At 37.9% G+C, this 12,655-nt stretch overlaps 1 protein-coding gene across 2 annotated transcripts in view; it reads right to left on the bottom strand.

Annotated features, from left to right (window-relative positions):
- Window positions 1–12,655, bottom strand: part of LOC137108067 (actin-binding LIM protein 3-like) — a 41,482-nt gene that overhangs the window by 20,574 nt on the left and 8,253 nt on the right. For both annotated transcript variants that reach the window (XM_067492343.1, XM_067492345.1), the window contains exons 3-7: window positions 7,892–8,075; window positions 5,868–5,980; window positions 3,050–3,176; window positions 2,587–2,680; window positions 2,044–2,131 (exon numbers count right to left, since the gene is read on the bottom strand). In XM_067492343.1, the coding sequence (XP_067348444.1) occupies window positions 2,044–2,131; window positions 2,587–2,680; window positions 3,050–3,176; window positions 5,868–5,980; window positions 7,892–8,075 (606 nt within the window). The remainder of the gene's footprint in view (window positions 1–2,043; window positions 2,132–2,586; window positions 2,681–3,049; window positions 3,177–5,867; window positions 5,981–7,891; window positions 8,076–12,655) is intronic.

Raw genomic sequence — 12,655 nt, 5'->3', positions numbered from 1 at the left:
AGAAAAAAGGAATTCAGTCCAAAACACTGCTGTACTGCACATCGGTTCAGGGAAAATTAGCTGCCTGAAATTTGCCCCCGAATAATTGTATTCAGTCATTCGTTGTCTGTCTCCTATCCGTTTCATTTAAACAGATATTTATTTCTCACATTTTCTCAATTTTATGCAAGAACGGGTTAATCAGTGGATCAAACGTGCTGTGATATTCAAAATAAGGGATGAAAGCAGCCAGAGTAGAAATCTATGAAAAGCAATGTTGATATTTGTGCTTATGCCATTTGAAATTCTAACTCTTATCATGCAGCAGAAATTCAATTGGCTTGAGGCAGTTTTGCTCTTTGCTGGATCTTGCTGCCATGAGAACAGCACAGATATGAGTCTGTTACCATTCAGATAAATACTGTATGCCTCCTTTTATCATAATTGTCTTTATTGAGAGTAAGATGAGGTAAAAAAGTGAGTGAGTCAATGAATGCATTTGAACCACTACCTACTATAGTACTAAAAAAAGTCTAATCTGATTCTACCAAAACCCAAATATCTTCTTAGACACAGTTAGTCAATTAAACTTACAATATTATCTGTTTATCTCTGTTGAATTAAACAAAAATAGTCATGTTAAGTATAAATGCTCAAAATATATAAATTGACTTCAGAATTTTCTCAGGTGGTTTGATAAAATCCAACAGATGATCGATCTATTAGTCAATAAATCGAAAATTTAATGATGACAATCGTATGATTTGCCTAGTTGCGTAAATTAATGTCTTAATTCTAATCAAGTATTTCATTGTTAAAGCTTCTATTATTAACAATTTACAATTGATTTGTTAAAAAAGTAAAGGAACAGTCGGACATTTTTGGTTGCAGCTCTAAATCTGCAGGTTCGAGCATGACCTACTACTAAAGACACAGCACAAATATTGAGAATAATGGTGCAGTTCTTAGAATTGGATACTTTCTTCCTGTTAGTAATAATTAGGGACAAATAATCAACTTATTTTATCCCTGGATCAAGCTAAAGATGAAATATTCAACCAAACTATTCAATATATTTCTTCAAGACTCCTACTGTACACACAAAAAACACATACACACACCACTTTTTATTCCCCACATGCATCATGAGATTGATTCCAAGAGTGTGTGTGCATGTCTTTCATGTGTATGTGTTGGAGTGTGTCGTAATTAAATGGGTCTTGTGAGGGTGATTGCTCAGCCCTCCTACATGTCTGATGTCATCAAAAGGAGTGAATGTAACCTTGGGGCAGTTTAGTGAAGCTCACACACATGCACACACATGTACGTACACCCAAACATGCACTTATACTCATACACAAACACCCACACACATACCTGCATTCATTTGGAGATGCACAAATGTGCATGCAATAAAATGTGCAAAGTACACACACACGCACACGCACACACATACACACAGTGACTTCAAGTACAATATATGCAAATGCTTAGTTTAGTTTTACTGGTGGCTGTGAGCAGGAGAGCAGCAGAATGTCAATGAGGTGAAGAAGGTAGTGGTGACTCTGGACTCTGTGCAGTTGCTCTACATTTTATCTACTGTAGATTCCCATATCAACATACACAAATCCATGATTGACTTTTAACTTTATTTACTACAATTTACCACTGGCAGTTGGTTCTAATTCAGATTTACTGTCAGTTTCAGTACAGAATAATGAGACTCAGTAACCTGACATCGACCTTTGTGTGGATCCAGATGAAATCCAATTGTGTGTGCATGTTTACAAGTGTGATACTGTATGTGAGATCAATAACACATATAACAGTCCTTTGTTAAAAGCAGTGATATATCAGGTGGTTGTATTCTACTTCCGTCTGCCCTGCCTTCTCTTCTTCCCCCACCAATAGCCCCTTGCACAGATGCAGAAAAAACACTGGGGCCATCTGGATACTTGCAGAAAACATGTAATTCAATAGATGCTACAGGTTCATTTTTATGCTTTGTATGGTCACAGACATCTAATATCACATACCTACATATCCTCTCCTCTTTTGCCTCACCTGTTAGGTACATTTCCTCTCCTTCCAAGAACATCATGTGACAGCGAGCACACCTGGCACAGCTTGGGTGGTAGTGCTTCCCTCCAGCCTGGAGAGGACATAGGAAGGAAATAGGAAGGAAAGGATAAGCAAAGAAGATAAAGCACAGGCCCAAAAGAAGCAAAGCAGATGGTACAAATGAAAAAATGGGAACAGGTTGAAGATAAGAAATAAAGGGGAAAACAATGAGGAACGGAAAATGGGGAAGAGACATGATAAGAAACAGCAAAACAGACGGAATTGGCTGGAGGAGATGGGAAGGTGTTGCTTTGTTGGTTTTCTAAAGCTGCTCAATCAGTCAACACTTCAGTCATTTAAAGTGGGACAGCTGCATTTTCACCAGCTTTTAATAGAGTGACAGACAAACACACACACACACTTACATACATGCACATAAATCTTTCCTACAAACATACAAACAGAAACAGAGAGAGGCATACTCTCTGTATGTTCATGAGCACATAAAGTAGTATGTACTGTATATACCTGGGCAAATGCACTCACCTCAAGTACTCTGCCACTGATATAACTGTTGCAGCTCTCACACCTGATCCCAAACTGAGTGTGGTAGTCAACCTCACAGTAAGGTATGCCATCCCTGCAAGAGACAGAAAGAAAACTATGATTCACTATGCTTTATCCTGTAACAATCTGTTTCCATGCCTGAGTCTACAGAGCAAAAGAAGAGATTCATACAATATTCAGTTTCTTTATAACTAGCAAACATGAACATCTGAATTAATGCTGAGGGTTTGTTTCAGTTAATTTACCGGATGTATGGATTGATGGCTGCTTCAAAAAGTGTCCAGCTATTTATCCTATTCCAACTCCTGTTTTAAGGAGGTTTACTAACCTAACTTTATAGCTTATTAGAAGAGAGGGTGTGGATATCTTAGGTAGATCTTTTATATTTGCTCAATAAAACACACACAAAAAAACTGTACATATGGGGAATGAAGGCACCTACTTGCTGATGTACTCTCCAGTGAGCGCACAGCCGCATGTTCGGCATTTAAAACAACTGACGTGCCACTGTCTCTCCAGAGCCAGCAAAGACTGACCCTGTTTGATCTCTTCACCACAGCCTGCACAATCTAGAGGAGAGGAGAGGCAGGAAATGAAGCAATAAAAAACACAGAAGATAAGAGCTATGAAGTTTTTTTCATCATCCTTCTTTTCTGTCCTTGCTCCTCTCCTCTGCCAACTTCTCATCAGTCCACTTCTTTCTTCCATCTCCTCTCTTCCTCATCCCTCTGTCCTGTCAGGATAGTCAAACTATCTTGGCCAGATGGAGCTACAAGAACTAAGCTATGAGACTACCTGGAGCACTAAGCCACCTCCTGTGTGTGTGTCTGTGTGTGTGTGTGTGTGTGTGTGTGTGTGTGTGTGTGTGTGTGTGTGTGTGTGTGTGTGTGTGTAGCTGCAGGGAAGGTGGCCATGTTTCTCAGTATTCAGCAGGCTGTTTTCCACCCGTAGGGAAACTACGCTAAACAAGAGTAGTTTAAATTCAATCACATGAAAACAATCTTGTTTCTAAAGCTCCAGAATAGTCTTGATGTAACTGCAGAAGTCTGATGCAGAAGCTTAAAGGTATAACTCTAATTCAGCTTTACTGGGACTTTTTTTTTTTTTCATTTTGTAACTGTGGTAAATTAGATTCTACCACAAATTGATAAATACTAATAATGATTTTCACTTTTAAAGTTATTGAAAAAGATGACATTATACATTTCTTAATAGCAAAAGAAATGAAGATACACACTCACTTGAGAAGTAATTTTCAATAAATTCCTTAAATGTGAAAGTTAGAAAATTTGTTTTTGTATATTGTGCAAATCACAGCCAAACTTGATTTGACAAGGAACACAGCATTAACAACGCAAGCCACTGGCAAATAAAACAAAAATTTGCTTTGTTTTGGCCATGCCATTTAAAATAAATGAGACACCAATTTAAGGCTTGACAAAAAACTGCTGATTGCAAACTATGTGTAAACCTGGTTATGCAGTGGGACAACATTTGCTGAACTGTTCTTGTCAATGCTTTATATTTTTTGTTTTCGAGCGAGCGCTCATTAAAACGAAAACCTCCCGGCATGTTGGCCCAGTCATATCTGACTCAGTGTCTTGGGGAGGGGAAGGGAAATAAAAAAACATGAAAATAGACTGACCGATCAGTCACATGCAGAGGCACAAGCGAGACCCAGGTGTAAGTTATAGTTTTAGTCTAGTTTATTTATCCACCAACTAAACGAAATAACCATTCAGTTGCACTGCTATTTGTTATGAAAGATATACAGTTAAATACAGTACATAGATATACAAGCAGTATATCCAAAATTCAAGCACATTTCAGACCTTGAAAACACATTAAATTTCATGCATTTTCAAGGATTTCCAGAGCCCAAGTATGAAAGTATCTAATATGTGAAGAAATTACGTGTTTTTACATTTGTTCTCAATATAAAATATGTATTTATTTCAGTTTGGACAACACTCACCAAAAGCTATGGACCAGCACAACTGTAGCAAGAAACTACTTAACATGTGAAACTACATTCATGTATTCCCAAATTGTGTATTTAATAGAAACTCCATCTGGGCTGAGGGGAAGTCAGGAGGATTAAAATGAATCATTTACAATGAATGAATCTAGATGTTGTTTTCTTTGTGCTGTTTTTCATATTTGTTAGAAAAGGAAAATTATGTTCTATTTCCAAATAAAGATCATCATACAATTGTATTCCCAAGGATGTATTGGTTCTATACATAGTATAGTAATAGTTTGTAATATAAAGAAATACTTACTTTTACAGTTCAGCCAAAAATTTGTGCTAAAACAGAACTCATAAAAAATACAACAGCTCCCTTCCTTCATTATTACTTGTTGTGGACACAGTAGGTCACATAACACAGTAAATGGGGTTTGAATCTGCATATTCTGTATAGAGTACAGTACATCCAGAAAGTACTCACAGCACTGAACTTTTCCACATTTTGTTATGTTAAAGCCTTTTTTTAAAATGAATTAAAGTCATCATTTTCCTCAAACTTCTCCAAACAATAACAATAAATAAATAAATCACATGTGCATAAGTATTGACCACCTTTGCCATGACACTCAAAATTGAGCTCTGGTGCATCCTGTTTCCTTGGAGTTTGTAACCTCCAGGACTCTTCCTAAAGTGGGCTGCCGGCGAAACTGAACGATTGAGAGAGAAGGGACTTATTCAGGGAGGTGACCAAGAGCCTGATGGTCACTCTGAAAGAGCTTCAGCATTTTTCTGTTGAGAAGAGAACCTTCCAGAAGAACAACCATCTCTGTAGCACTGCACCAATCAGAACAGCTCTGGAGAGATCTGAAAATGGCTGTGCACCGACGCTCCCCATCCTACCTGATGGAGCTACCGCAAAAAAAGAATGTGAGAAACTGCACAAAAGTAGCTATTCCAAGTTTGTAGCATCATACTCAAAAAGACTTGAGGCTGTAATTGGTGGTAAAGGTGCTTCAACTAAGTATGAAGCAAAGGCAGTAAATACTTATGTACATGTGATTTTCTTTTGTACTTTTATTTGTAATAAATTTGCAAAGATTTGAAACAAACGTCTTTTACGTTGTCATTATGGGGTATCATGTAGAATTTTGAGGATTAATTGGGAAATAAGGCTGTAACATAACGAAATGTGGAAAAAGTTAAGCCCTGGGAATACTTTCTAGATGCACTGTACATTTGTGTGGCATAATGAGTTTGTGTGTGTGTGTGTGTGTGTGTTTGTGTGTCTTACAGCTTGGTCCGTGGACCTTGACAGGCTTGTCGCTGCTAAGAGAGTGTGAGCACTGCTGACACACACACTTCTTTCCACAGAATGTCACCCTGTCACCTATTGGGAACGGACTCCTGAGAACACACACAGAACATTTCAGGGCATCCTGATGAAACACAGCAGCAGACATGCATTTCACCTCATAGCTGCTAAAGATACAGTATTTACTGTATGTATGCAGACAGCAATGGCTATACATCAGAATATACCATTATGCCTGAAATACACTAATCAGCATAACATTATGACCACTTGTGTAAATTAATACAACAGCAGTTTTTAGATTGAATCTGTCAGAAAGGTGATAATTCTGCTACTACGTGTTTATTAACATAATTATTATTATTATTGAGATCAAAGTGGATAGTGGAGTCGTACTGGAGTGCACTATAGGAAGTGGTGGTTCTAATGTGTTGGCCACCTTAAACTGGGTTGCCAAAACATTAAAACCACCTCTTCTTATAATGGAAATGAAGGAAACAACAGCAAAAGCCTGGAAACCAACAATGAGATCAATGAGCCACAAGCTTGATGCATTTACTGCAAATAAATTTACTGATCTGTAACTAAATATTATGTGTGATCAACTTTCATTTACTTTAAAATGATCTGTTCCAATATTTTTGTTTACTTAAAATGTGGTTCCTCTATCTTTTATGCTGTTTAAAAAAAGGATTTATGTAAATATAATATCTAGAAGACTAGGTTGAAATTACAAATGATTTAACTTAGCACAGCAATAACAGACAATAAATAATTATATCAATATACCTCCTGGTTCTGTATTAGTTTGCACATCTTCCTTTTGAGTAAACTAATGGAATCTACACACATTCAGAAAGGTTGTTGTGTGAGTTGGGTCACAAAAAAGTCATTTGGGAGACACTGTTTTATAGCAATATGCTGACTTCGTCATCTTCAAAATGAATAAGCTTCACCTTCCATTTCAGCAGAGCTGTTATTAGAACAATGTGTATCTACAGATACAAACACAGACACAGGGGAACTGCCCAAAAACTCTCACCATAAGCGCACTCAAACCTAATGATCCATCTCATGAACGGTACGTCTAATGGATTTTTAGTCTTTCTACACAGAGCATTAACTGTACTGCTTAGTAATCACACATCATTCAATTTGATCAAGTTAGTTTTATGGTTTCTGAGCTAAAGCCAATAACGTAAAGAGAGAGGAGCCAGCTACAAAAAAAGTAAAAAACCCTTCATCAATTCCTTACTCCAGTCAGAGTAATTAGTAGTAGCAATTATAGTTCAAAAACACCTACACTTCTGCAGGTAATACTTACTCCTCATAAGGAATACTAAACAGTCAGTGGAAGTTGTATAATGTCAGTGTATGTATAGTATTGTGGAAGCAGGGAGGGTCTAAAGAGACATTACCAAGTTGCATTATGAGAAGTAAAGTCCAGGATATGTGGGATGTGATCCACACTATGCACTGCAACCTTTAATTAGCTTCTGTGTAACAAGACTGATTGACTGAATGTTCACCGACAGTGATTCTTAACACTGTCTCAATCCTACCACAGTCACATGCATCTATAATGTGCACATGATTTTGTTTTGGGGTTATATTGTCTTGGCAGCAGTCTTACATCCTTACATTGTAATGCAGGCATTGTAAGGAGAAACCTGTTGGGAGTGAACAGACTTGCAAAGTCTGTAATCCACAGTATGTGGGGCTCTGTGAGAATCTCATTTGTTGTTTTTGTCACAAGTTACAGATGAACGCTGCCAGCAGGACTCCTGAGGACACAAGGAGCTGTAAATGATGGTGGGAAGTGAAATGTTGTGTGCAAACTGCAAGAAATACTTTAAACTGCTTACACACTGTCCATTCAATTTGATTACACCATTTTTTTTTTTCTTAAAACAGAAGCCTGTTTTCCCAACTTTACTGGTCTTTCACTTGTCTGTTACATATCTGGACCAAGTCTGAAAACTACACACGAACCGTTACCCTACCTGCAGATGCTGCATACAAAACAGTGCGGGTGGTACGTCCTCCCCAGGGCAGATACCACCTCTCCAGTGATGTACTGCTCACAGCTGTCACACTGGGTGCCATAGAGTCGCTGGTAGTCCTCTGTACAGATGTACTCGCCAGATTGGTGGAAGAAACCCGAGTGCACCAAGTCACAGCCACACACTAAACAGAAAAATATTTTAAAAAAAGCTGAATTAGAATGAAGTGAATTGAATTCCCTTAATTTCTCAGAAATACAAGGAAGACTAAAGAAGCATAGCGAAAGCTGTACTTTATGCTGTATATTCACTCACTGGGTGGAAAGATCAAAATGCACACAATCTTTAGAATTTAAAAATACTACAAGTCTTGACAGTCTGATTAAAAGCAACTCCGTGTCTATAATTAAACTAATAAATATATGGTATGATCAATACATTAATCAATATTGTATTCTGTATAACATTAAAACTGCTGCTGTAATTAAGGAACCCAAGAAATCAATTTGCACTGACACAAGCACCAGTGTTAATCTAAAGATTTCTGCTTCTCATTCAAGTGTAGCTAATAGAAAACATGGTGTGTGTGTGTGTGTGTGTGTGTGTTGGCTGAAGTGGTAGAGCTTTTTGAAAATACAGTCTGCTGCCCTTTCTGACCTCTAGAGGGTTAATACTATAATCTGCTTTTGGGGGATTAGAACCGTAGTAACAATCTAGTGGGTTAATTTATACAGTATGTTATGGTTGTCTGTGCATGATTGTACATATGTAGAAGAAATCCAGTGTGTGTCACTGTCCGTAAAAATAAATATATATCTTTGAATCTGCCTTATTACACATTATTGCTTTTGCGACCATGTTTACACAAAATACTTATTTATTAAGTATGTGTATTTCTGTGTTTCAAATCCAGGCAAAGAGGCTAAATGCGCACAGATACACACTCTGTATACTGACAGCATGATGTATGGCTTATATTTCGCAAATGCATAGTCCTTCAGTCAAATGATTGCTTCTGGTCCAGCCGTGCTGAAGGTGAGGAGGCCTCTACTCTGCTACTTGGTTAGACAGTTTCCAAGAGGCTGAACAATGATTTGGTCCACCTATCAGGGAGGTGGGGAGCTTACCCGTGTCTACCATCAATTATGTTTTATAGTTTCTGTGAGAGCAGATGCCATTTGGTGGCCACAACTTGAGAAATCCTCTTATAATGTCACCACCGTAGAGATGGACCTCATGAATGTAGGCAAAGTGAATTGTCATTGTTGTTATCTTGCTTTACCCATTACCTATTATTATTATTATACAATTTCTAATTCATTGGCCCAGTGTACAGCACCAGCCTATATATACTATAAGTTTGACATCTGAAAGGCAGCCAACAGATTAAGCATTCAATGTCTGCTTTCTAATTAAGCTAATGGCTCTAAACCCATCGGAGTGAATGGATCTGATCTAATCCGAGCCAGCGTATCAGACAGACAGAAATACTGTAGAGCAAAGTAAGCAGTCAAGTTGTCTATTGATTTGTCTATTGAAGTCAACCTGAAGCCATAAACATTTAAATCATTTGGAAAACATTTGAACAATCAAATCACGTATATTCATATATTTAAACTGCGTTTTAGAAAAGTGTTTTCTTGCCTCAGGTCTGACCATGCAAATGTGCTCTTATTGCCAAAAGCTCCATTTTTTCTAAGTGCAGTACAGCCAGGTTGTTATATTAAATCAAGGCGAGGCAAGTTTAATACATTTATATAGTCTCCTCACATAACGAAGTTGAACATGCTTGGCATGAAGAGAATATAAAAGGCTTAAAATTTAAAAGCAGAAGATGAAAATAAGCTCTGAATAAAATTCATTAATATCTACAGTACGATGCATAATATGGTTAAATAGTTAAATTTTTAATAAAAAGGAAAAGGTTTTAGCCTTCGTTTAAAAGAATCGAGAGTTGTAGCACATCTCACATGTCGGGCTGTGCAAAATGGACTTATGTGATCCACTTTGCCTGTCATAGCTGCCGGATTACCTTTCAAAGAGCCCTGTAAAGCTGAAGTCTTTGACACATTTTATCACATCCTGTTGAGACATACACTAAATCTTAAAATTCTTGATTACTTGTCATAGTCATAGTGTGGACATTACAATGTAAGTCTTTCGGTAAGATTTTCTGTTTTATTGTTCCCTCTGTCTGTAAAGGAATACTCCAGAAAAAAAAAGTGTAAACAGGATAGAGCTGATACACAGACTCCTGCCTCAGACAGATCTATACTGTATCTATACAATTTTCAAACAGCTATGATGCTTGTGTCCTTTCCTGCAAACAGAATATAACTAAATACTCCTCTGATCAGCTAGGTCATCAAAAACTAGGTCATCATCTCAAACGTGAGGACTGCTGTACATTTGTATTTTTGTTTTCCTGTCCTCTCCGTGTCTGGAGTGGTGTTCTCGTCGAGGAAAAGCCACTGTCGCACAATTTTAAATGCCAGCCTGACCTTTATCAGTTTCAATGAGACTGAAACATTTCGCACTGGAACAGCTACAGTCACACACATACACACAGAGTCTGCTGTGAAAGTGCTGCACTCACATGAGATTTATGTGACAGATCTTATGTCCAACAAATCAACCTTTTTTCTTTGTGGGCATCCAGCGGGATTCAAAAGGCATTGAATGTAAAGTATGAAGTTAAACACATGCTACAGTTTTTGTTCTCCCACAGACTCGAACACCCATTCTCATCTTTTTGAACTCTGCTGACAGCATTCACGCATTCATCACAGTCATCATTAAGTTGTGCAGGAAAAACAGGGAGCTGCTCAGACTTGAACTCTTTGCAGGGACCTCTGGTATTTGTGGATTTTGAATCTGAGGCCAATTTTTTAAAAAAATAACTGAAGTGAGGATCGGGTTCTAAAATTTAAAAGAGATTACTGCCAGTCTAACAAAAACCAAGCAACGCTGTTTGCCTCGCTTGTGCAAGTGTGCACTCATTTACTTTTTTAACAAAGCTTGCAAACACCTACCTGCTAAACATCAGCATGTTAGCACACAGCTGTTAGTATTTAGCTCAAAGCACAGCTGAGCCTACGTACAGCATCACATGGTCACCTGCACTGCTGCAGAGTCTTTGCTCCAAGGGTACGTTTCTTAGACGGAAAATAATTTATTTCAGGTTTTAGAACTAACATAAAGTTAGTTGAACTATGCCATAATTTAGCAAGTGCAGTGCAGAGGCTAATTTATGGTGGGCCCTACATGTATATACCCAAACATCAGGAGTTATTTATAGTATACAAATATTACAGCAAATGCTCTGTGCGTTAACAGACAGATCATAAAGTAGATCATCCTATAAATACTGTATACGATGAAGCTATAAAATCAGGCCAAAAATCTTCTCAAAACCATTGGATCTGTCAAGAATTACACAGAATGCAAACTGTAAAAGATCTTCTAATGCCATCACGTGACATATTTAATTTTGCAGATTTGCAAAAAAAAAAAAAAGATTTGTATTAACAATAGAAGCTGAAAATGTCACAGCCCACAGCTCCCAGAATACAAATGAGTATGAGGAGTCTTCCCGCTACAATCCATTATTCCCTCCTTGTCACATGACATTTGCATCTTTCATGGACAGTCGAGATAAATGTTCTTGCAGCCACTTGAACTTGTTGATTGAAGCCTAATGTTGAAATAGGTCAAGACTTGTCAGTCAGCCATCAAGAAAAGCCTTTGACCCCACATGAACTCACTCTTACCTTCCGTGACACCACCTGCCTTCCCAAAATCTGAGGGTTGCCTGCATTTAGTGTGTGCTGAGTTGACGCAAACTGAACAGTTTTTGGTGATCAGCTGTGATAGCTAAGTGACTTCCTTCACAGCACAGGTGATCTTTTTTGCTGGTTCAGTAGCAGAGAGACAGGTATTTGTCTGACTTTTAGGACCACCTAGACAGTCATCTAGTCCCAGCCTTTTTTTAGTCATAGGCCGCGGTACAAGAAGACTCCAGCAAGACAGATGTCTGTTGCATCACTGAAATGATGCTTGGAATCTTAGGAATGACTCAGGCCACATTCAAATTTGGTTTGTAATCAGTAGATTAATAAGTCACAATCATGTGGCACCTCCATATAAGGGTTACAATCAGTGCTTTTATCGCTCTCAAAAATACTGTCAGATTGCTTGAGTTTACTGTGTTTGGTTGTGTCACACGTAATTGTTTAAACTTTAGACTGTAGATTTAGGAGAAGAAATAAATATAGAGCAGCTTTTAGAGAAAGCAAACTGCAAAGACAATTCCAGGACACAAATAAAATACAATTTAATTAATAAATGAAATCTTGCTGTTTCTCCTCCCTTTTGTCCCCGTCTTTACTCCTTCTACACACTCAGTTTTATTCTTTATTAACCTCCTCCTTGCCCTCCTTTCTGCTTATCGGGAGGCAGGTTCAGCTGCAGTTCATCTGAGATACTGAAGTATTTAAATACGGTTTTCTACATCTGTTAACAGTGATTTGTAGCCCATTAGACTGAAGTCCTTGAGGCCTGGACAAACACGGGCATAAACACACACAACTGGCAGAAAGACAGGACATAATGATTTATTTGTTTACTGCCAGTGGCTGAAGCAGAGGGTCAGGCAAGTAAAAAAAAGGGGGGGGCAAAAGCAAGATAAATAAAAAAGGAATATAAATGAAAATGGATGCAAGAAACAAGAAACTCCTGGAGGCCAGATACACATGTTGACTGTCT

The sequence above is a fragment of the Channa argus genome, chromosome 22, assembly GCF_033026475.1.
Source record: "Channa argus isolate prfri chromosome 22, Channa argus male v1.0, whole genome shotgun sequence".
Taxonomy (NCBI): Eukaryota; Metazoa; Chordata; class Actinopteri; order Anabantiformes; family Channidae; genus Channa; species Channa argus.
This window is presented reverse-complemented; position numbering and strand designations above follow the sequence as displayed.